Here is a 25,548-nt window from a genome sequence, read left to right as displayed (position 1 = left end):
GTGTGTGTGTGTGTGTGTGTGTGTGTGTGTGTGTGTGTGTGTAGGCATGCTCAGACACATTTGCACAGCCATCCGCCCATCCGCCCAACGTCTAGGACACCCTTCCTGGGGAGGGAGGCAGCCTGATAAAGTTGAATGGAAGAGGTTTGGAATCAGACCTGAGTAGAGATTTCAGCATCACTATTTAGCAGTCATGTGGCCTTGGTCCCCAACCATTATTCCAAGCCTCAATTGTTTGGAGATAATACAAATTGTGTGTGTGTGTGTGTGTGTGCGCGTGCGTGTGTGTGCGCGCGCATACACCTTAGTATAATGCCTGGTACTATACTAAGATAATTTTTATTCCATTATTAACCAGTACTATTATTATAGGAGCATATGATGATAGACTGGGAATCCCAACAACAATTTCTTAAGTAACTTTTGTGCCTTGGCAGTTCCAGGAAGGTGGACATAGAGAGACAGATTTGCTTTAATTCCTTGTTAACCTAGACAGATAAGGGAGTCTCACCCTTCCCCTCATCAGGTCTTCCTTGAAGTTAGCCCCTCACCACCTGGTGGGAAACTTACTTGGTGTCAGGCAGGGGGGGACTGTTGACTCTTTTACTTGGGAGGGGAGCGGTGGGAAAGAGGGGAAGAGCAGCTAGATCACACATTTATGGTATGTTTAATTCAGACTATTAAATGCATTTTTCATTACCAGGGAAATATCCACTGATGGTGAGTTCAGGAATTGATGCAGGCTGGGGAGGGAGGTAGAAGCCATAGTCTACATGGCAGACACACATAGTAGAGCAAAACCAGAGCAAGCTGTGTGTAGAGACACTTTATTGACATGAACAGGGTATTTCCTGAAAAACACTACATACTGCCATTAGGTTGTCGAGAGCTTGGGTGATCAGGAACAACATTGCTAGAGTTCAGAAAAAAATTGGCTGTGGAAAATGAAGAAAAAGCAACATGAAGGTGACAATGTGGTAAAGACATCTATCAGTTGCAAGACCGCAGGAGTTTGCTTATGGTGTCTGATGGTGTTTCCCAAACCTACTAGCACGGCGCTTCCGTGCCTCCCTCCCCATCACACACATTGCCATCAGATTCAGCCCTTGCCTGATGGTGACTCAGGGTTGGGTAGGGGGGAACATATTCCTGTCGTTGAGGCTTATCTGGCCTATGATAGGGGTTGAGTCTGATCTACTACAACTCAGACTTGCTGCAAGTGCTTATCTACTGGGTCCTACTATAAACTCAAGTAAGATAACTCAACATGAGTTATCTACCATGGTGGAGTTTCAGAGATTAGGAAAAGCTTGGATGATGGTATTTTTCAGACCTAAGACCACAGGGCACACCGAGGCTCTAGATTGGTGCTCCAGGCAGAGTGGGTGCTGAAATGCAGAATGGATGGATGATCAGAGGATGAACACAGTACTACTCAGATACACTCACAGTGACTAGGTGAATTCACTGGCTCAGGGATCTTTCATTTACAAAAGGAGTGGAGAGAAACGCTTTTTTTTTCTTCTATATTTTTCTATTTGTTAACTTAGGAAAGGAGAATGAAGATCTATTCTGAAATGTGTCTAGCCTTTGCATTTTCCTGCAAAGATGCCAGTTACACAGCCCTTCCCCTCTGATTGATGTCCGATAGATTCACAGATTGAGTTGGGTGTACTTTCCTTTTTGATCTTTCCCGGGGAGAGGAGGGAGCTACTGTCTCTTGTCTTAACCATTTATTGCTGTACACATGTCTCCAGCATATTCCTGCTTTGAAAAATTCCTTTCATACTAACATATCTAGTTGAGCATTGAAGGAGAAACCAGAAACTCAAGATAATAAGAAATCTGGGTATGTGGATGTTGAGGGATGGAGAAAAGAAGGGAAAATGCTTTTAAACAGACTGAAAGTAAAGGTTGGGGTAGGGACAGGCACTGTCTGTCACAGTATTTCCACACAGGAGTTAGGGCTAGGATACAAGATTGAGCTAGCAGTAAAGGTCAGTAGGGCAGAGTGTATACAGTGCCAACTGTTGAGCAGAGTCAAGTTCTTGGCTGTTAAGCAGTAGGAAAAGGAAAATCTGACCCAAGCCTGGCTTAGCCTTTAGTGAATTGTGTAATTGAAAATCGATCATGGAAAATATCCAGCACCAAGACAACAGGTGGGATTCCTAAGGTGATAATAGCCCTTGAGAACATTTCTAAGCCCTTTAATAGGAACAGCATGCCAGATGCAGTTTCCAGAGCAACACACATTTGGTCTGGGTCCTCTAGGAATATGGAGAGAAATGAGGAGTGGAGAGGATTTGAAGCAGGTTGGGAATCACACTATCCTTAGTTCTGTAGTCCTGATCAAGTCTCCCAAGAAGGAGTTGAATTATAATTTGGGAGAAAAAGTATTGTGCAAACCAACTAGAAAGGAAAAGCCAAAACGAGATAGACTCTCAAAGCACATTTGGAGCACCTGCTAAGAAGCAAAGTGGTAGAGGAGCTGTCGAGTGGCACTAAGAGTAAGAGAAGATGTGGAACACCTCAGCACAAGCAGGAGAGGCAAAGATGAGACAGAAAGCTCAACAATGAGAGGAAAGGATGCGGTCTAAGTGGAAAAGGGAACTGAGCTCTCCACCTCCCAGCTGTGTGACCTTAGCATGTGGTAAGCTTCTTAGCCTCAGTGTGCTCATTTGTGACAGAGATATCAGTAATACCCACCTCACAGGGTTAGTTGTAGAGAACTGAGGTAACAGAAACGAAAGCACTTTGTAAACCATATTGGTCTAATGACAGAATTGAGAATGAGAAGGGTTGAGGAATTAGGGGGGAGAAAAGAGAAGATTACCTGTAAAACATAAATAAGGGGGGGAAATGATAGGTGCCATTCAGCTCATTAAAAACCACTCAGGAAATATCTGGGGAGGAGTTTTTTTTTTTAAAAAAAAAAGGCAGCCATCATGCATACTACATTATTACGAGTTAGATGCTTAGATGCCTTATCTACTAGAAGCAAGAGGAGGGTAGAGTGATAGGAAGTAGCTCGCTCCTACTGTAAGCTCGGCCATCCACCAGTCATGAGATCGGCAGAACCGCACAATAATCCGTGCCTATTGTCATAAAGTACAAAAAAATGATTTACATTCTGTCCCCGATTTCACAGGAATCATGTGCAGTTACCAATGAGAAAGGCCTTAAATTTACTGAGAGTATTCAATAAAATTAGACACTCGAACGTGTGAACAAGGACTTGTGTCAAATACTTCCCCAAAGATGGAAGAATTGTAAAAACAAAAACGAGTTCATTGGGTGAGGCCCAAAGACAGTGGAGTGTTATCTTTCCCCATAAATTCCCCTAAATCTGAGGGACACCCATCATTGAGTCCCAGCCACTTGTATGTTCTCATAGCCCATGGAGCAGCCTTCCCCTCTCTCACTAGCTGAAGAACATCACATTTGGACCACTCAATTAAAATGAAATGAGATATTGATTGAAAGTTTTCCAGTGTTCCTCTGCTCTCCCAAAATCAAGAAAGAAAAAAACCCTCAACAACTAGACATCATAGATTCACAGGTGAAATATTTGGAAGCCACCTAGCCTATCCTGCCCCTATCACTTCACTCATTCTCTCATCATCCTTCTTAGACAAAAGAGCATGTTTCTTAGTTTAAATATTCCCAGATGTAATCTCCGTCTGGAGGATTTTTCGTAGTCACAAATCTTTTCATTAAAGAAATTCTTCAAGTCTACCCCATGTCTTGATCTCTGCCTCTTGGCTAGTTTCCAGGTAACTGGATCTATCAGAGTTAACCTCAGCCAGGCAATTCACCCCTGTGCTTGTGAAAGAGGCATGGCTGTAGCCAAACTCAATTTCAAGGTCTTTTTAAAACCAAAATCATCCCATCTCTGAAAGTGTCAAGTGGGCATCACCTAAGGCTTACTATGTTTCAGTTTATCCTCTGAAATCTCTTAGTTGAGCCCTGTGTGAGTCTCAGTTGCCTCCTGTAAAAGGAGGGATAATACTGATCTACAGGAATTTTGAGAGGAAGAATTTAGAAATTTCAGTTCCAATGCCCACAAGAATATAATGCTTCCCAGCAATCTCAGGTGGTGTGCTCCACTTGGAGGGCACACATACATTACCCTGATAGGGTGATGAACACGTTGGATGACTTTTAGGGGCCACTTCTGTCTTTGGCTTCTTGAAGGGCTGAGTTCAACCTAGTCCTTAGAGACCTATCAGGATCTAGCCCCAGAGTACCAAGTTCCAGAAACCATCTTGGTCCATGCTTAGTAAACTTTCTGTCACTGAAGATCTTAGGAAGGCATGCTTTGCTCTGATGCTCTAGTCAAGTGGGCCAGGAACTTGAAAATAAAAACAAAAACTGACTTCAAGGAATCCCACTTCATGATGCTCCTGCTTTAACCAAATTAATCATTTCTGCTTCCTTCCATTAAGACATCATTTGAAGCAATGACATTCACTTGAAGCAATGAAGAATAAGCCAATTCCAACCAGTTAGGGGCAGAGAAGTGTGCCATCTCCAGCATTTGTACAAGGTTATTTGGAGCACAGGAAGTCCAGTTGGCATGGGAGCTCCTTGCTTGAAACCTAGAATAGGGTGAGGTTGAGTCTGTGTAGAAATGTTGACTCCTCAGTTCTGGCCAAGTTTTATGGTATGTAGAGGTCTGATGGAGGTAGGAAGTCAGAGGTGAAAATTCAGAGGTGAGCGGATATATGATGAATGAATAGAAGGATGGATGCATGAAGGGAAGTGATCTGGCCCCTGGGGGCACCCTCCTGACACTGTTAATATCACTGAACCTGGAATATCCAGTCCCTCAGTGTTTAGCCCACCTACCAATGATAAAAACAACTCACTGAGAATTTCCAGCCTGGCCCAGTCCAGGCCAGCCAAAGACTCACCAAATCTACAATCCTTACAAAGGAGGGAGTCGGGGAACTACTTTGTCACTGTGGGTAAGAAGTTCAAATTGCTCAGGCAAAAGCAATTCACTCTCTGAAGGGCTTAACGTCACACAGAGCTTTGTGACCTGGGTGTTGACTTTAAGAAGTACCCTGAAGGTGGGGACTCTGGGTAGGGTAGAAATCTACGGGGTCAAATTTAGTCAACTTGGGTGTGGGTGACCAAGTTCCTTGTACAAGCTGCCATCCTTTTCCACTTTTGCCTGCCCTTCCTTTACATCACCTCAGTCACACCCTTCTATTCCTCCACTGGTACCGCAGAATTCTCTTTGTTCTCTGATGGGATGGCAAGGTAGTCAGACCTGGAGGAGGGCAGATGAGGGGAGAGAATCAGTACTTTTGTACCCAGGGGTGGGAACACAAGAAAAGGGAAGGAACAAGGGTACAGGAACAAGGACATCTATAGAATACTTCTGCGTTTCCTTCTGCCTGTGTGTCCCAAGAGAAAACTAGAATGGCCCTTTCATTGGGAACTAGAATAATAGGCGTTTTTTTATTTTTTTCCTTCCACTAGCAGTGTATGAATCTTCCCATTTATCCACATGGATCTCAGGACTTCTTATTGTTAGATTAAAATGTTGTCCAAACTGATGCATGTGAGATTATATTCTATGGTTGCTTAAATATTCATTTCCCTGATTACTGCTGACGTTGTACATCTTTTCATAAGTTTATAGGCTATTTGGATTTCTGCTTCTGTAATTTGACTGTTCATTTGCTTTGGCAACTTTCTCTCTGATGTCTCTCTCTTTCTCTCGTGGATTTTTCTTTGATGGTTTTGTGTCTTGAAAATATCTTCTCCCAGTCTGGTTTGTCTCTAAACTTTCCTTATGAATTCTTGTATTAAACAAATCATTTTTAGATATACTGTCATGAAAACTATCCTTTTTTCCTCTCTGTGCATAATAAAGATACTGTCTTATATTCCCTCAATAGAATTTTCAAGGCTTACTTTTTACCTCATCTCTACATCCACTTACAATTTATTTTTGTTTAGTGTGAGAGATGGGGACTCTTCTTTTCCATATGGATAAGGAATTGTCCTTCTACCACATATTGGAGAGTTCATTCTTCCCTGAGTGATTGTGGTGCCACTTCTGTCATATATTATGTATAGTTGTACATACACATTGATCTATTTGTGGGCTCTTTTTTTTTTATTCTCTTTGTGCTGTATGCCTAAGTCAGTATCAACAAACTCTTTAGTTGCTGTATAAGAAATCTTGATATCTGATAGGTAAAGTCCTACCAGCCACCTTCCCTAAATATTGTTCTTTTTTTGAAATAGGCAAACTACAGCTCATGAGCTAAGAACTGTTGTAAGAGTTTCGAACAAGGAAGGAAAACCGAAGAACAATACACAACAGAGACCCTTGTGTAACCTGCAGAGCCTAAAACATTCACTATCTGGCCATCGCTCGGTTTAGACTAGTTTAGACCCTTTGGTCTTCCCTGTGACTTTTAAGGTCGGCTAATTGAGTTCCTTGCACAGTCTAATGGGTATTTTGATTGAAATGTCATTGAATTTGCAGATTAATTTATGAGAGAATTGCCATGTTTACAACAGCGAGCTTTTATTCTCCATTTATTTAGGTCTGAAGTCTTTCAGTAAAGTTTTGTAATTCTCTCCTTAAAGGTCTTGCAAGTTTTTATCGAATGTATTCCCAGATACTGGAGACTATTTGCTGCTGCTGTAATAGAAGTGTTTTCCAATGTTTTAAATATTTAAATGTTTTTCTAAATTTTTGTGGCTGGACCATAGGTGGTTTTTATACTTTCATGTTTTGATTTGTATCAACAGCTTTGTGGAATGTTCTCCCTCACTCTAAGGGTTTGTCTATAGATTCCCTTGGATTTTCTATGTAGGTGGTGGAGGGGATCATGGAGGGGATGTGGCTGCCAGGTGACCTGTAAGCTGGACCCCAGCAATCAAGGGCTCCCCCACTTCCACTTTCCTTGGGGTGTGCCTTCCAGTTGCCTTCCCCACTCCCAGAAGCTGCCAAGACCACATCTTAAGACAAGGGAGCGGTGTTGAAACTATCTGGACAATATACATGTCTGAACCTAGTTAAGGCCTCACTACATAAACCTTTAAGATTCTGGCAGGCTCATCTTGTGGCTGCCCTAGAAAAGCCTGGTAACTTCACGCCTGGCTTGTTCAACTTTCCACCTCCCAATCTGGAATGGCCTGCGGCTTACTTTAGTCTCTCCCTGCCCTTCGTGAGTGGGGGCAGATTTCAGGTGACACCGGGAAGCTCCATGAGAGATTTCAAGCCAACAGTAGATAATGACATTGGGTGTGAATCAGAATTCTTTAGTTTCTTCCGTTTCAATTTTTACTCTTTTACCCCCTTTATATTTACTTAGTACACTACTCACAAACTGCAATATAATATTGAATAAAAGCAGGGAGACGTGTCCAGTATTATAACACAGATGGTGTTTGCTGGAGGTTATCTTAGTGGCTGCCATTTATCAGTGTAAAGATGATTGGTGTTTGATTTTTTTTTTTAATATTTATTTTTGAGAGAGAGAGCATGAGTGGGGGAGGGACAGAGAGAGAGGGACACACATTATCCAAAGCATGTTCCAGGCTCTGTGCTGACAACCTGATTCAGGCTCGATCTCACAAACTGTGAGATCATGACCTGAGCTGAAGTCAGACGCTTAACTGACACAGCCAACCAGGTGCCCTGATTAGTGTTTAGATTTAATATTTATCCTGCTCAGGACATGTCATGCTTTCTGAATCTGAGGAGTCATGCCCTTTTTAGCCATCGTCTCTCTGAATATTGTTTCTCTTACATTTTCTCTGTTCTAATGATACTCTCATTTTCTTTCTTCATGTTTCACTGTGATATTCCAGCTTTTTATATCTCTGTGCTTCATTCTGTATAACATCCTTACATTTATTTCCAGCTTGTCCATTATCTACTGTTCTGGTAAACCAGTCCATCAAGTTTTAAAATTTATTGACTATATTTTTCATTTCCAGATTTTTAAGATTCCTATTTGAAATCTGCCTGTTCATTTTTCTTCACAATTTATTCTATTCCTGGGCTTTCAGTTCTTCCTTTTATTGTTTTCACTCTTTAAAAAAATTTTCTTTACTGTTTATTTATTTTTGAGAGAGAGAGAGAGAGAGTGTGTATGCAAGTGGGGGAGGGTGGAGAGAGAGGGAGACAGAATCCAAAGCAGGCTTCAGGCTCTGAGCTGTCAGCATAGAGCCCGACAGAGCTCAGACTCACAGACCAGGAGATCATGACTTGAGCGGAAGTCGGACACTTAACCCACTGAGCCACCTAGGAGCCCCTTGCTTTCACTCTTTGAAATAGACTTATTTTCTAACTTCTACCAGGCCCTTCTTGTGTCTGAAGTTCCTGGGATGTAATCTTGCCATTTGTTACTTCTCTTGTCCATGCTGGATTGTTTGCTGTTGTGTATTTGGATCAGATTGTAAAATCAGATTCAGCAATGCTTTATACAAGGAATCCTGTTAAGCCTCAGCTGAGGGGTGGGTCTCTTCAGAATGGTGTTTCATTTGCTTCTACGTGGCGATCGCTGTCTGGGGATTAATTTTTTAATTGAGTTTCTCAGCTTGAAGCTTCCTGGATCACGTAGGTAGTATAAATTTAAATCCCAAACATTGTGAGAGTGGCCTTGCAGCTACTAATTCTCAAGAATCTTTTAGGTTTCTATTTGGGAGTCAGGCCAAGATGGATGTTGTTTCCTTGGCTTTTCTCTGGGCTGGTGGACTGATTTTCTGATCTGTCCTTTGCATGTGGTGTAGCTCTTTGAAGATCCTGGCTCTTCTGGGGGCCTCATTCCGACCCTGTTTTCTGTGCAGACCCCGTTGTAGATGCTTCCTGTCCAAGTGTGGGCACTTCCTGTCCAAGCACTAAAACCCAAGCACCCTAGGTTCTGCCAGGAATGACAAGTTCCTCTCATATATCAATACTTTCTATCTTTGTATCAGTTGTAGGTTTTACTTGCCTGGGGTCATAGATATCGTGCAAAATACTTTCTTTATCAAACATTTTTGGGTGATAATAGCCTACAGTTTTTAGGTTGTCCCCTCAGCAGTGTTGCCAGCCTTGTACATCTGTGAGTTCTGTTCTTTCTTCTCCCCAAGTAACAGGCCAGAGGGGCCTCCTAGGCCCTCAGACCCCATCTTTTTCTCAGATGTGCTCACTCCTGAGTGACTAGGGCCTTGGTGAAAATGGCCAAGGTGCAGTCTGGCCATTGGAGGATGAGAGCCTCTACTCCATGCATTCCATTGCTGCCAGGCTCCGGGAGCAAGAACGTGTGGCTCTGAGCTCCTTGGCTGATATAAGGCAAGGCCCAGCTGGCCTGATGAGCTCCACAGTGTACAACGAACAGCTGAGTGCGACAGAAAGAGCATGGGCCTTCAGAGTAGAGGGGCCTACATCCCAGCCTCTCCTTTCATCATCCGCATGGCCTCAGCAAGCCACACAACCTCCATAAGCCTGCTTCATGAAATGGTCACAATAATGCTAATTTCATGGGATTGTGATGGGAGCTATGGGCTTTACATCAGTGGTTAAGAGAACAGGGGAAGAGTTAGCAGGCATGAATCCAGACCTTGCTTTGCCTCTTATAATGGTCCCGGGCACACTCTCCCAGGTTCAGTTTTCTCATCCATTAAATGAGTATATGAATGCTGCCTACCTCAAAGGTTGTTGTGAGGCAAGTGGAGGAGGGTGTCAATTGCTTAGCACCTGATCCGTGAGAGCAAACACTTTGAAGGTGCTCAATAGCATCACTTTGGCATCTTGGCACTTACGCGTTTTCTTGAGCTGCCTCTTCAGCCTTCGAGACCTTCCTGTAGCAATATATCATCTCAATGAGCAGCCACAATGTGAGGAAGACCAGAAGGATGTACATCATGATCTCAGAGACCACAGAGGTGAAGTCCTCTCCAGCTGCAAGGGGGACAGTGAGGTTTAGAATGTGCATGTCCAACATACCCAGAACTGTCATTGGGTTAGAGACATATGAGACTTTTTTTTTTTTTTTTTTTTATGTAGGGCTTAAATTAGCCTTGGCTCTACGGAACTTGAGAAGGTGTCAAAGAGATTTAATATCCTCTGACTCTCCTGTCTGTCAGCTTCCTCACTGACTTTTTTTGGGAGCAGAAGCAGGGGTGGGGGCAGGGATGAGAAAGAATGAAGAGTGGAAAGAAAATAGAGCCGTGGAAGGAATCCTGGAATGGAAGGAGATGGAAGACCTGGGTCCCAGTTTTGTGTGGATAGTCATGTCCCTTATTTGAAACTTACTTTCTTAACTTGTACAGTAAGGGTGACAGTTCACACCCTTACCTAGTGTATTAAAGAATATCTTGTGATATTCTTTACACAGGTGTGAGGGACAGGTCTGGTTCAACCACTGAGCATAGAGTGGCAGAGGGAGAAAGCATGGAAAACATTGTAAGGGGCCAGTGCAGTCAGCCCACCCAGTGATGTGGGTGTGGCCTCTACAAGTCTGGACTGGAAACAGGGTTCTTTCCATTTCATCTTCCTTCCAGACCATCCCAAACCCAAACAGAAATGAGTATTGGAGCATTCCATGTATTAACCAGGCTTTCTGAAACACAAATCTGATCCTGCCTTTTTCACGCTTTAAATCTTCCCATGGTGCATCCTCCCCTCAGGATAAAGACCAAATCATGGACATGACAAGCAAGATGCACAATCCAACCCTTTTCTCCTCATTTCCATTCAGTAGGCCAGCAAAACTTCACTTCTCATATACACTGTGGTCTTTTGGGATCTGTAGACATTTTCATCCCCTTTCCTCTTCCTCAATTGTATTGCACACCCCTCAGCTACCTCTCTCCCAATATCTTCTCCTGCTTCTCAGTCTCCCAATCATTCTTCTGGACTCCACCAAAGTCCGCTCCTCTGTGGAACCTTCCTCTGCCTCTAATGCAGAGCTATTCATGTCCTCCTCTGCACTTTTCTCATCCGTCCATTGTTAACACCTCTCGGTTTGTGCTGTGGTGTGTTTCTCTCTCTTCTCTACTGACGGTGTGCTTATTAAGAACATATTTCACTTATTTCTGAATTATCAGCCTGTTGTCTAATCCTGGAATATTTGCAGTACTCAATAAGTATTTGCAGAATGCATATAAATAAATACTGATCTTTGTTTCACAGCCAACCAGAATGACAATTGAAAGATAATGTATGGCAAAGGCCCTGATACATATAATCCTTTCTAGTGGAAAAGAAGTTTGTAGCTACATCTCCTGTTGCTAACTCCTCCAGCAAATTAGATTCATGGCCCTTGGTTATTCATAGGCCCCAGTCATCCATAAGGCCTCGCTCATGAAAAGTACAGCATTGCTACAGCCATGACCTTCAGCTCAGAGAAGCAGTCCCGATTTCCTAACTGGATGGAGCTGGAGCTCATAAATCTGGCTAGTGGCACAGAAGAACACCATACACATAAAATATCTTTTTGTGGGCTTGGTAATACCTGATTTTTTATGTACTTGGCTTAAAGCATGCTCTTTTTTTTTTTTTAAATGTTTTTTATTTATTTCTAAGAGAGAGAGAGAGACAGCATGAGCAGGGGAGGATTAGAGAGAGAGGGAGTCACAGAATGAAACAGGCTCCAGGCTCTGAGCTGGCAGTCAGCACAGAGCCCGACGCGGGGCTCGAACCCACGAACCGCGAGATCATGACCCAAGCGAAAGTCGGATGCCTAACCGACTAAGCCACCCAGGCGCCCCTAAAGCATGCTCTTTTTAAATGCAATAGCCCAGAAGTAGGAACACAGGAAGCTATCCATGCTCGTATTTTTAGTCACTTCTGGGGGAAGAGATCTCAGAGTTTTTTCTTAGAGCCCAGAGGTCAGAGCTTAGGACAGGGTAAGTTCAGCTTGAACAAAGAACCAGGGAGATTTTTCAGGACCACAGGACTGGAGGAGATGTGATGTGGTGTATCGTGGTGGAGCATGTAGCTCTGAGCCTTATGGAAGCAGTGAGTATCTTGGCAGGAGGGGGGTTCTCAGAGGCTCACAGAGGAAAAGAGAAAGAAAGGGGAAAAAAAGGAAGGAAGGGAAAAGAAGGGAGGGAAAGAAGAAAAGAAAAGATATGAAAAGAAAGAGTAGCAGAAAGAGGGGTGGTGGTAGAAGAGAAAGATGCACTGGAAATAGAGCTAGCCTGGTAAGCAAAAGATGAGGCCTGTAGTCCTGTGTCTGGTGCTAATTTGCTTCATATCCCTCAGCAAGCCCCTCACTGATCTCCCAACCACAGAATGAGGGGCATCGGAGCTGCACCCTCCAATCAATCACCTGGGGAGTAATTTCTACTTACACATGCCAGACCTCACCCCAAGCTACAGAGCTCATACCCATAAGAGTGGTAGGGAGCTGGCTACATGCAAGGAAAGCCCCCTGGGCAATTCTGATGCCTGCTCTTTGTTCAGAACCTCTGCAAGAAATGAGAGCCAAGCTTCCTTCCAGCCCTAACATCCCAAGAGGCTCTGTGATTCTGATAACAAACTCATTTTCCTTCTATTCTTACCCAAGTCTTGCTCTGGTGCCCAGCAGGCAGACAGGTTCAGTTTTGCCACACTTTCCACTGGCTGCGCCAGAGTCTCTGGAGGCAAAAGCCTGAGAGAGCAGGGGGGTGGAGACCCACATCTTCCTAGTGTCAGCGTCACCAAGCCAACAGTTCCGGCAGTGACCAGTAGAGGGCGCCAGCCTCTTTTCCCCGGGGGGAAGAGGTGTGTAAACAGAGAGGATAATGGAACTTGGGAACAGAAAAATACCTTAGAGAGCTTCCAGTCCAACCCACGCGTTGTACACAAGAGGTGACGCGTTGTACACAAGAGAGAGAGAATGGCCTATCAGGTCTAAATGCCAGTGGTCTGAGAGTGCTTCTGCACGTTCAGAATTGACCTACCTTTTGTTTTAGTCATGTTGTCCACATCAGGACAAAATCATGACCCCTCTTGCCCTGCCGTTCACTCTCAGGTTTGCTTCATGAATTATATCACAATAACATGAGAGAAAAAAATAAGGAAATGTGTGGCTTGGAAGTCAGTATTCTCGGGAATACTAGGAAGAACGCTGTCTTGAATTCGACCTCTTCTTTCATGCCCCGCACCTTTTACTTGCTCACCATTCTGCCTCTTGGGGCAGTGAAAATGGTAAGAGTATGCTGGGAATAGATTGCCTAAGAACAGTCCAAGGAAAATGGCACCATCCCTTAGCCTGGATGGAAAGACACAAAAGGACATGCACATATTGGTCTCTTGACAACACAAGGGAGTGTTTGCAAGGGGCTGGGAACCACAGTTCTCTGAGTCCCTTGAAACCAGATGTGTGAGCACACTCTACCTTCACCCTCAAGATTCTGGACTGGATTAAAACAGAAACATTTGAACTGGGTTGATGGAAGGATACCCCCACCCCCACCCTAATAAGAGACTGACTGTGGGAAATCTGAAGATTTTAAACTAAGACTAGAAAGGTTTTTTTCTTCCACTTGAGAATGAGATTTTGTACTGATAGATGCTAGGGGATGGGGAAGAGGTGGGTTGTGTGATTATTTTGGGGAAGACAGAAGACTTTGGTTTAGAGCAGTGGTTCTCAAAGTGTGGTCCCAGGCAGCATGGGCATCTCCTGGCAATTTGTTCGACATGCAAACACTTAGGCTCTATCCACAGAAGCAGAAAGTCTGCATTTTAGGCCCTGCAGGGGGTTTTGAGGCTTGCTGATGTTTGAGGACCGCTCTTCAGAGGAGGTATGGCTTCCATGACAAGAGGGTCAGGGGACCTCTAGATAACCTCATGAGCTTTCCTTGTGCCCATTGAGTCAGGGGTTCAACACAGGCTGGAGAAGAAGGTAGCTGAGTTGGCAGCCTTCGGCTTCATGGAGGCTGACTTCTTTCTCTAAGGCTGAGAGTCAGGGGATCAAGGAACAGGTATTTCTACTGCCTTTCTGAGCCTTTCTGCTTTGAGGAAAGGCGCTGACAGGCAAGCTTTCCAGCAGTTTGCAGGAAGCTGGCCACTAAAAGAAGTTAAGTCAATGGTGACATTTTTAGATGTCACCCCTCCCTATACACAGGCTTTGCTTTGCACTCTGCAAAGGCCTCATTTGTGTGGAGACCCACTGTCCTCCCGACCCTGCGCCCCAGCCTCACCCTCCTCGGTGACACGGAGGGGGATCAGCCGCGTAGTCTTCACAAAAGGGCGATGTGCCTCAAAGGCAAACTCCCGGGACACGTTGCAGGTGTAGAGGCCGGAGTCATTCAGGGTGACGTTGAGCACAGTGATGGACACATCCTGCAAGTCCTTGCTCCCATTCCACTGCAGGCGCCCCTGGAAGGGACTCTCCACCTCCTGCTGGCCATTTCGATACTCGTAGATCTGCAGGTAGAGAAGCAGAAGAGGTAGGGCCGGGAGAGAAAACAGGGTAGGAGGGCCAGGATGGGGACAGGACAGAGAAAAGGAGCGGTCATGCATGGACAGGGAAGGGAGGGGACAAGGCTACAAGGAGATCCTGAGTTTGCGAGTGTGATGAGGAGGCTCAGCGGAGGGCAGGGAAGAGAGAGAAAGGCAGCAAAAGATGAGCAAAGGTAAACAGGTTATCAGGGCACATGGACACAGCACAGGAAGATGCAGGCAGGTAGACAAGAAGAAGGCTGGCAGGAAAAAGAGGTGCAGAGAACAAGAACAAAGAAGGTGAGTAAAGCCTATAGGAGACCAGGAGGGGGAAACTGAAAGAAAGAATTGGAAGGAGACAGAGAGAGCAAGAGAGAGAGTAAGTAGTGTCACAGGGGCAGCCAGTGGGAGAACAGAGCATAGAGACCAAGAGAGGCCACCTCACGAGTCATGAAGACATCAGAAAGCCTTCGCCTCAAAACTGGACTCTCTGATCTGGTTGCCACTGAGGGGATGTGGTCAGTCTGGGCCAGGCCACAGGAAAGGGACCCAGGACACAAAAGTGTCACCAATGAGCAGAGAGCTGCCAAACGAGATGCACACTTCAGGTCTTTCACTTTGGGCTGAATTAGAACTGAAATGTGGTCTTGAAATTTCTTTTCTCAAGTACTTCCACCTTCTGACACACCTTTTTATTCTGTATAGCTGTGCTGTCCATTCTGGTCTCCACTTGCCACATGTGGCTACTTCCATTAAAAATTAAATGACTAGAAATGAAATAAAATGTAAAATTTACTCTCCCAGTTGCACTCGCCACATTTCAAGTGTTCAGTGGCCACATGTGGCTAGTGGCTACTGTACTGGACAGCACATATATGGAACATTTCCATTTTCACAAAAATTTCTAGTAGACAGCACTGCTTTGTATGTCCACTACAATTTTTAAAGTTTCTTTTCCTCCTTCTTTTTTCTTTTTTCTTTTTTTTAAATTAAAACAATTTTTTTAATGTTTATTTATTTTTGAGAGCAGAGAAATTGTGAGCAGGAAAGAGGCAGAGAGAGAGGGAGACACAGAATCTGAAGCAGGCTCCAGGCTCTGAGCTGTCAGCACAGAGCCCAACATGAGGCTCAAACCCACAAACTGTGAGATCATGACCTGAGCCAAAGTTGGACACTTAACCAATTGAGCCACCCAGGTGGCCCCCTTTTCCTCCTTCTGAGTCAACTTCTACTCGTTCTGGGCAGACATGGAAGTAGAGTAAGTGGCTGGCACACCACCAGGCCTGAGGCCAATGGGAGCCTTCACATCTGGCCTAGATTCCTGTACCCTGGGGACCAGCCTCAGTCACAGTCAACTCTGAGTGAACCCCAAGGTTTCAGGGAAATTTACTGGTTCCAGTTCTGGAACAAACACTTGATTGGAGCACACAATTTCACCTTGCTATCATCTCCATTAAGTGTTTGCACAAAAGAAACTTGCCTTCAAGAAGGTGAGATAGCACAGTAAAAAGGGTTTTGTATCTGCTGTCAGACAAGCTGGTTCGAATCTAAGGTCTCTTATTAACTTCTTCGGGCCTCGTTTCCTCACTCATGTACGTATACCTTCTCTCTAGCAAACACTTGTATCATGCTTCCTGTTTTCCAGGGCTATGGTAAATGCATTAAAAATTAAAGCTAACAACTTTGAAGGTAACCATTCTTTGAGGTAGCTATCGTTTACATCCTCATTTTAGAGATGAGGAAATGGAGGCACAGAGAGGTGAAGCAAGTTGTCCTAGGGCATAAAACTAAAAAGTTGTGGAGTCGAGAATCAAACCCAGACAGCGTGGGTTCCAGAGTCCATGAAAGTGTGAATAATAGTCATCCCCAAGGTGATATTCAAAGCATATAACGTTATTGGCAGTGGCACCAACCAATCAGAACTAATATTAGCCACCGCACAGAGCACAGTCTTGGAGGCTCCCTGCTCTGTCAGATGATCCCTTAGCTTCATAAGGAGGTCTGGAGGCTCCTAGTGGAACCGATGGTGATGAGGCCACTTGGGAGGCACAGCAAGTATCCATTATAGAACTATTTAAATAGTTCACTCACAGATGCGGCTGTGGGGTATACCAGTTGACTATCAGCCTTGGCCATCCCCATCATTCTTATTTCACTGGGATTGTGAGATTTAAATGAGCTAACCTATGCTGTCCCGTATAATGATGCTGAGTGTTATTTCCATCTATCTACTAATTTAATCCATCCAACATGACGGTGCAGAAGAGTCAATGAAAACACCTGCAAAGTGCCTTATGGGGTGGCTAGCACACAGGAGGTTCTACATGCTATTTATCTCTTTTCCCCCTTCCCCCACTGGTAACCAGGAATGCCCATGGCTGACCAAGTGCCCTTTCTGTCACAGAGGCTGGGCTACACTCAGGCTGTCAGTTATCTGCTGGGGAGCTGTCAACACTTTGAAAAGAAAGAGCCAATATTTGTGAGATTCTCACTCCCCAGACTCTCAGGAGCCAGGCACATAAGAGCAGAGGCAAGCAAAAGAAAGGCCAGAGTCATCAGCCAGACATACAAGAAAATCTTTACCGCCCTCAGGCCTGTAGAACCATTCCACCACCGTGGTGGCCTCCACCTCCTCTCTCTTCATGCAGGAGATGCAGCGGAGCTTCATGGGGTTGCCCTGAACGGCCTCCGTCTCCGAGGGCACTTCCACACACACAGGGAAGCAGACACTAACTGGAGAGAGGCCCGGGGACAGGGAAGGAACAGGAGGTGTTGGGGAGGAGGGCACCAGGAGAGTGGTGTTGGAGAACAAGAGGGAGGGAGAAGAGAAGGAAGAATCATGAGACAAACCTGAGGATTGCATGTACCTGCATGTATATCTTCACCTGTGGTCCCCAAGGGTGCACGCTCAGAACAGGCAGGGAGTGGGCTTTGGGAGCCATGGATAACTGTGAGTTGACTAAAAGCCTCCTGGGGTGCAGACCTGAGCCCTGTCCTCAAAGACTGAGAGTCTAGGTGGGAAATAGGGTGCACACATACCCACCCATCCATGCACCCTTCATTCAACCACCATTCACTGAAATCTACTCTGTGCCAGGCCCAATGCTAGGCTGAGACACAAAGATGAACAAAACACTAACCACACCCTGAATGGATTTATAATCTAGCAGGGAACACATACTTCTAAGTATCATTAAATGGGATTGTGGTGAGTGCCATGCTGGTGACGTGGTCTGTTCCCAGAAGAGAGCCAATTATTCCTGGTCGGGCTGGGGAGAGAGGAAGAGAAGGAAGATGAAGCAGGGGTCTAGAAAGGGAACGAGGACCACGTTGTGACAACCTTTGTGTGGCCTTCACAACATGCGGGGTCAGATGTTTGCAGGCCATGGAGAGATATAATTGGATCTGAATTTTATTTTAGAAAGTAGGTAATTCTGATACGTGGTGGAGGATGGAGCAGCAGTGAGGAAGACAGTGAGCTGACCACTGGGCTGGAGCAATGCTTCGTGCAGAGATGTAGAGAGAGACAAAGTTAAAAAATCTGGAGAGAGGTCAGAGTGGGGGGATAACTTGCCTGCCACACGGAGATCTGGACTTACAGTCTCTGCCCTCTAGAAACTTGGGGCCCAGAAAATAGGGTGTGTACATGAGATTGCATGTTAAGAATGAGTCAACAGTGGGATGAGGTTGCCAGTAAAATGAATGCAAATGTGGGCCGCATTAACAGATGTACCATGTGCAGAATGAGGGCGAGACAGTGCCTCTGCACCATGCAGAACCAATCTGGACCATTCTGATCAGTTCAGGCTGTCACATTTGACAACAGAAAGTTGTTCAGTGAGTGCATGCCCAGCGGGGAGCAAGATGGAGAAGCGCCTGGAGACAAGGTCTGGGGGGAAAACAGATGGGAGAGTTGGGGGTGCATGGCTTGGACACAGAACTTATCTGCCTTCAAATATTTGGAGGCTGGCCTGTGGAAGAGAAATTAGATTCTTTCCAATTCCAAAAATTGTAAGAAGTAAGTTTGGCTCATTAAAAAAAAAAAAAAAAAGGAATTTTCTGTAAAAGGAAGCTCTAAACAAATGCAAAAAAAACCCTATTTGGTAAGATTTTATACCTCATTGTATGGAAGATTCAAAAATGGGATGATCTGATATCAGGACTTCTAAGACCCCTTCTAGTGCTACCTCCCCATAAATTAATAATAAAAGCAGAACCCCTATAAAATGAAGCAATACACATTGCTAATATACTGGGTCACCTGGGTGGCTCAATCAATTAAGTGTCTGACTTTGGCTCAGGTCATGATCTCACAGTTCATGGGTTCAAGCCCCACATCAGGCTTTTTGCTGACAGCTCAGAGCCTGGAGCCTGCTTCACATTCTGTGTCTTCCTCTCTCTCTGCCCCTTCCCTGCTCACGCTCTGTCTCTCTCTCTCTCTCTCTCAAAACTAAATAAACATTAAAAAAAATTAACAAACATAAGTAGCACTATGATGAAGTTTAAAACATCAAGGGAAAATAAAGTCAATTGGTTTTAAAACTCTCAAGCTAGCTGGGGCTGCTCTTATGAGGCAGTCTGCAAGAGGGTCTCCTGCTTCTACATGTGGACCATCACTTTAAATGGAGAGAGGACCTGTATCTAGAGAGAACTGATCAGAAACACTTTCAAGATGTGATGTGTTTGAAGTCTTGATTGTAAGCCTGGTTGAAAAAAAAGGAGAAAAGAAGGTGTGGTCTGTGCAAAAGTTTGGGAATGAGTACGGGTGCAGAGAATGTGCATTGAGCACTCTTGTGTCACAGGCAGCCTTGAGGCACATTCATATTTAATGAGACATGGCAAAGATAAGTTAGCTCCGTGATGATGACTTCAGAAGCAGCATAGGAAACTGTATCAAGGAATGCACAGTTACGAACACAGAGGCAGAAAGAAGATGTATTTAGCTACTGAAGGCCTGGGATTATCTACTCTTTAACCTCTGAGACTCAGTTTATTCATCAACAGAAGGCTGAAAATAACATCTATCTAACAGCGTCATCATGGGAATTCTGTGGAATGATTTATATGAATGTGCTTTGGACGTATCACCTGCTAATGTATTTTATCCTTCATTTATTTGTTCATTTATTCAACAAATACAGTGTGTACTTATTGTGTGCCAGACACTGTTCTAGGCACTGACAAACGCAACAGGGAACAAGACAGAAACCATCCCTGCCCCCATGAAGCCTACATTTCAGGGGAGGGAGAGAAAAATAAGAAACATGACATTGTAGTAAGTACTAATGAGAAAAAGTAAAACAGAGGAGAGGTGCATAGGAACATTGGAGACAGCCTCACTGAGATGGTGACACTGAGCAGGCACTGAAGGAAAGAAATGAGAGAAAGAAAGGAGATATATGAATATCTGTATGCAAGTGTGCAAACAGAGGAAATAGCATTTCAAGGGTCCTAGGGTGGGAGTGTCTGTCGAAAGCAGAGCACAATAAAACACAGGGAACAAAATGAGAAAGGAGACATAAGCCAGGTCAGATCACGGCTGGTCTTGATTAGAACTTTGACTTTTGATTTTTTTTTTAGCAGTGAAAATATACTTTAATTTTTTAATACAATAGCTGCCAGCAATATTCTGGTTCTAGAGAGAGAAAAGAAAATAAAGCATCCTATAATAAGCTTTCATTTGCCTTTTCAAGTAATTCTAAAGAAAATATTCCAATTCTGTTCAGCATTATGACTTGGGGAGCTGAAATTTTTTCCATGATAAAAATATAGTTTTGACAGCTCCAATCTTGATCATTTGTAAAGGATGGAATTTAAAAAGTCCATACAGTATATCAATAATGAATACTTCCCTCTCAGAATCAAATACTGATTATAACCAGTATAAGAAAAATGGTTAATCAATAAACTTGATGAAATGTGTACATGGGGAACACTGGAATGTTCTGAGTGGAAGAATGACATGATTTATACAAAATTACATGATCTATGTTGAGAATAAATGGAAGAGGTGACAGAGGACAATGTGGGAGCAAAGAGAAGAGTCAAGAGGCTGGTACACTGATCAGACTGAGAGATGGCCCAATGGTTTGGCTTGTATGAAGGTGGTAGCAGAGCTATTGGGGTTGAAAAAGAATAATTTGTGGGACCAACATCCATTGAATACGTGACAGGCAATGAATGGGTCTTAAATAGGAGTACAGTTAATTCATTTATAGTTAAAGGAGAGAGCACAGAATATATGCAGTCAGGGGGATAACTGTGGAGAACACGGCAGCCTTTTTTTCCTGAGATGACAGTAATCTGGTATATCATCAGGGAACAGGCACTACTGATTCCCTTCTCATGGCCGAAGTCCAGTTTCAAGGCATAAGAATTCTGTTCATGAAGTCCTGGATAGTACATTGCAAAATGGCCACAAAATTCTCTCATCCCTCTTTCCTTGCCCTTTGCCATATGACCTGCTGCTTCTTCCATCAAGAAGTGAAATCTGTTCCTCCACCCCATGAGTCTGTAGTACACCACTGCCTCTCTGTGAAATCCTCTAGATACCCAAGAAAAGGTTGTACGTATGGTAGATATTCAATCCACATTGCTGACTGTAAATGATAAACTCCTGGAATAATCTTGGCCAAATCATTTGACCTCTGGTCTCTCCTTCAATTTCTATAGTAATAATGAGGAAACTTATGAGATGGTAGAATAGGTAGAAATATTCCTAATGATTACATTAAATAAATAATAGTATCAATCTATCATGAGGTGGAGAGTCAACTCCTCTAATACCCTCAAATCTTTTTATTCTTTGGATAATACTAGATTGCCCCTCCTGAGCTTGCTCTAGAATGCATTTCTTTGTGCTAAGATAATAAAGCAGTGTAAATATTTCCAAAAATGGGTAATAAATGAAATTATCTGTAGATATTAACACCCTGAAATGATTTGTCTATCAGATTAACCAGTGACTTAGCAGAGCCTTTCAAGAATGGGTGCAAGATGAGGTGCTGGGGGAAGACAGGAAAACATTCCCCAACAGGGCAGACACGTGGGAGAGGAGACCTGGAGAGGAAGAGCAGAGAAGATACAGGGATCTGGATGGTGAGGGCATAGGAAAGGCATGGCTGAAGGGGTGGAGGGGTGGTGGCTCCCAAGAGGTATGTGAGGACAGATGCCCATCCGGCAATCCTGCATAGCAGCACATGTATTCATTAGAGGTGCTAGAACAAGCACTAGAAGACTGAAATCAAGAGACAAGAGCTCCTAAGCAAGTCCTTCCCTATCCCTGAGCTCATTTTCTCACATCTAAACTGGAAGTAATGCTACTTCGCCTGGCTATCCCCAAGGACTGATATGGTGACCAAAAAGAAGTAACAGATTGAAAAGTGCTCTGCAAACCACAGCAAGAGGCAAGTGCAAAGTTTTTAAAATTATTATTATATACTTCATTAAAGGAAATAAGGGAACTTTTTCAATATATGCAGAAAATAATATAATAGCAAATATTCTTTCCATTAATATTTGCGTCATGTGAAAAAGCAACTTAGGAAGGGAGAACATACCTAGTCAAAATGGTTTCCAGTACAAGAATTACATTCAAATAAAATGAAATCGCATTTGTGAAATGAGGCCTTTCTCTTACATTTGATGACCAGATTTCCTGAACCATCCCTTTTCCTACTGCAGCTTTTAATCTTTGTGAACCAATGTTCAGATCATAAAGAAGCTGAGAATGAGCAATGATGGGTGTGATGTGCACACTTCTTCCAAAGGTTTTATTTTGGGGGTGGGGTGGGAAGTAGAGGTGAGGAGAGGGGTGGATGTACCAAGTTTAGCAATATTTTGTAAATATTTCCTTACTTTTCAGTCTTAGATATTATCAGCCCCGACTTCCGAACTTTACGTATGAAGAACTAGATACTCTAAGGTTGTTACATAGCAAGCTAATATCAGACTAAGACTCCAAACCAGGCTTTATAAGTCCTAAAAAGGGCTTAGGATATGGTATGTTCATCCCTTCCACTGGAATTCAGGCAGAGATGCTAAAACTTTAAATTAAGGTTTGGGAAGAAGAGCTCTGTAGAATATCACCCCTGTCCTTCTCTGCAACTTTATCTTCTGCTGCTTTACCCATACTCTTTCTTATCCAGCCAGACTAACCTCTCCTAAGGCTCATGTCTCTAGTCTTAGCCTCCCCTGAGGAAATCCCAGCCTTAAATCGTCAAGGCAGGTGAGGTCATTGGCAACCCATTCTGTCTGCTTCATCTTCAGGTCTAGTCTACTCTACAGGGGATGGATGGTGGTGAGTCTGCCCTTGGGACTGGCGTTACTCTCCCTCTTTGTCCTTCCCAGACTGTCTCATCAGGCATTTTGTTCAACAGGAAGCTTGGCTCTGCTTTTGGTCACATGCAAAATCCAGATAATGCTGGCAGCCAGTAAGTCCTGGAGGCTTAATAAAGTGATACTAAGGCAGAGGCAATTCCCATCAGCATATTTGCCACTGCACAGGCAGAATGAGTTTCAGGCCAGCCGTGGGAGAATTAATCCCACATGCCTAGTTTCAATAAAGCAAGTGGGCACAATTATCCTGGTTATTGACTTTTAGCACAGAGGAAGATAAAAGCATTTAAAAAATAGAAATGTAAAAGATCATGTGAAGCAATATATCAACTGAAGAGCACCTGTATTTTACCTGAGGATCTAATCAGTCACCAAGAGAGAGATGCCTAGAACTATACAACCACACACTCATGTGTGCATGCACGCGCACACGCACACACACACACACGTCTTCACCAATCCATTCTAACTAACATGCTCAGACATATACTAACACACACATTCAAACACTGAGGCATATGCATCGACACAGTAAGGCATTCTCTCAATCACATATACAGACGTTATCACGTAGACTCATTAACTCTTCTACACACATGCAGGTACCCCACTCTGACACCACTCTGCTTAGCCTTAGTGTTGCAAGTGAAGGTCTTCTTTATTTGGAGGGAGAAGGTCACCTTATATCCTCACAGCAAACAAGAACCTATTTATTTTTGAAAGCAAAACACACAGCTCCCCAAACACCAAAGCACCTTAGCCTCACATGTTCATGAAAAAGAATAAAGATGCAATGTCCAGGTGTCTGTTTATCAAAGACATAGTTGCAAATGACTGAAGCCCATTTTCCCTATTAAAATTACACAAATGGCTCAATAAAGTCTTTTCATTCTCAAAATGCATGCATTTAGCTTTTTAAAAAAATACATGGGAATTAATTTGAAGACCCAAAGATTTTTAATTGAAAAATGAAATGTAAATGCAACTGAGATTTTTCATAATGAATGTGACTTCATTTCCTTTCAGCAAAGGAAAAAGGGAAAAAATACTTTGGAATTAACAGGTAACAAAAGGAGGGGTGGAAAACCCACTAAGGGTGGTTCTGGAATATAACAGCAGGGGAGTGAGGAGGTATTTTTCCAATCTCAAAATCCCAGCTCTCATGGAACCCCTATGAATCTCCATGTCTGGCAGACATGCATAGAGAGAAGCCAACCAAGGCTCCTTTTGTTACAAACATCAATAAGTGTTATTATTGTTGGCATTATTACTGTTATCTGCATCTCTCATGGCGGGGTGCTGGTACTTACCCCAGAAGATGAGCACGAGGGAAGCCAGGGGAAACAATCTGTTGAAGGCAGGCATCTTTTCTCCGGCGGCTGGCTTCGGGACTAAACAGAGAGATTCCCTCGGTCAAGAACTGCCCTCTTTCGATACTTTCGAGGAAACCCTTTGGGACGAACTGCCCCAAGGGGGCGACTTTCTGATTGAAATGAGGGCCAAGCGCCGATGACTGGGGAGGCTTTCAGGGGTTATCGAGCCGGGCGGGGGTTTCAGCTCCAAACCACCCCAGCGCACCGCCCCAATTCGAGGGAGACGATCAGCAGCTACGCGCGCTCTCCCCGGAGCCCGTTGCTGGGATCCGGCTCAGCACCACGGACAGTACCTTCCCCGCCCACCCCGGAACTTCACAAATTCCAGTTGCTCAGCTGCTTCTCGGGTTTGCGCCCAGGTGGCAGCTCAGCTCGGAGGAGAGCAGCACGGCTGGTTCTAGGCGGCTGCGCTGTCGAAGGGGTCCATGTTAATCCACCTCTCACCTCCCCTGGGAACAGCTACGCTCCAACCAGGATCCACCAAGACCCGGGAGCTTCGGCTTCATCAGCCTGCACCGGCTTCTCCAGCTGGGCGTGCCCCCCGCGCCCAAAGCCACCGAGGCCTCCGGTCTGAGCTCCAAAATTCGTTCCACCTCGGTCCCGTCCACACCCGCCCTCTGCTCCGCGGGAAGGTCCAGAGGGGCGGGGAAGGAGGCGGGAGCTCCTGTCGGCCACCGATCTCTGGGGAGGGGGCAGGGGGGGTGGGCCCTTTCTCAGAAGCTCGCCCCCAGATAGTGCCGGGTCCCCGATCCTGGGTGGCGGGTGACCAGCTGCCCTTCTCCAGGTCCCCCTTGACCGAGTGTGTTCAGTCAGCCTTGAGATGCGCAGGCGGCTGTCCACCCCCACCGCCACCACAGACCCCACCCCCAAACAGGCGTGCCCCTCCCAGGGCCATGCACAGCAGCCGAGCGGGGGGCGGAGCTTGAAGCTGCGCAAACACTTCCAGACGCCGCTGTTTCTGTTCTCGCTGGCTGTCTCCAGGTCTCCCTTTCACATCTCCACACCTCTCCCAGCGTGGGCACACCTCCTCCCCGCAATTCACACCCTCCAGGCAACCCCACTCCTGCTCCAGCACAGGCAAGCTAGCCTCCAGCTCCGGGAAAGGGAGGGCCAAATCTCTTTCAGGCAATGATGTCATCTGTAATGTACACTGTACCCGAGAAGCTCGCAGCTTCTCTTCCCCCAACCCCATCCCCTTCTCTTCTCCTAGTCTATTCTTTGTCTATCCTTGATTAATTAGTTCCGGACACACCAAACGCAGCAAGATAATCCCTGCTTAGGAGAAGTGGGGTACGAGTGAGGCGCACCTGTTCCCTGTTCCTCATCTAGTGAGGCGATCCAAATGTCAGCCCAAAAGTGGTACTGCGGGTGGGGGCAGCTCCCTCTTGCTCTAATCGCTTTTTTCCCCTTTTCTTTCTTTCTTTTCTTTTCTTTTTTTTTTTCTTTTTTTTT

General features: G+C 44.7%; 1 protein-coding gene across 2 annotated transcripts; it reads right to left on the bottom strand.

Moving 5' to 3' along the window:
* Positions 1-810: 810 nt before the first annotated feature.
* SCN3B (sodium voltage-gated channel beta subunit 3) lies at positions 811-24,779 on the bottom strand. 2 transcript variants are annotated; one of them, XM_039225230.1, is made up of 7 exons: positions 24,541-24,779; positions 24,034-24,114; positions 16,956-17,119; positions 14,146-14,371; positions 9,778-9,916; positions 5,197-5,275; positions 811-4,675 (listed from the first exon to the last, which is right to left on the bottom strand). In XM_039225230.1, exons 2-6 carry the CDS (start codon positions 24,086-24,088, stop codon positions 5,212-5,214), a joined length of 648 nt encoding a protein of 215 aa, XP_039081161.1. In that variant the 5' UTR covers positions 24,089-24,114; positions 24,541-24,779; the 3' UTR covers positions 811-4,675; positions 5,197-5,211. The 2 variants fall into 2 exon arrangements, with proteins under 2 accessions (XP_039081161.1, XP_039081160.1); XM_039225229.1 differs by having other exon boundaries at positions 811-5,275.
* Positions 24,780-25,548: the final 769 nt, after the last annotated feature.

The sequence above is a fragment of the Hyaena hyaena genome, unplaced genomic scaffold (genome assembly GCF_003009895.1).
Source record: "Hyaena hyaena isolate Hyena2069 unplaced genomic scaffold, ASM300989v1 scaffold_1986, whole genome shotgun sequence".
NCBI lineage: Eukaryota > Metazoa > Chordata > Mammalia > Carnivora > Hyaenidae > Hyaena > Hyaena hyaena.
This window is presented reverse-complemented; position numbering and strand designations above follow the sequence as displayed.

Excerpts from the sequence above, each read along its gene's own strand:
- SCN3B (XM_039225229.1), bottom strand. The coding sequence starts at position 24,088 with ATGCCTGCCTTCAACAGATTGTTTCCCCTGGCTTCCCTCGTGCTCATC. Across the intron at positions 14,372-16,955 it reads AGGGCGGTAAAGATTTTCTT|ATCTACGAGTATCGAAATGG; the intron begins GTATGTCTGGCT and ends CTCTACCTGCAG. Across the intron at positions 9,917-14,145 it reads CCTCCGTGTCACCGAGGAGG|CTGGAGAGGACTTCACCTCT; the intron begins GTGAGGCTGGGG and ends TCCCCCTTGCAG.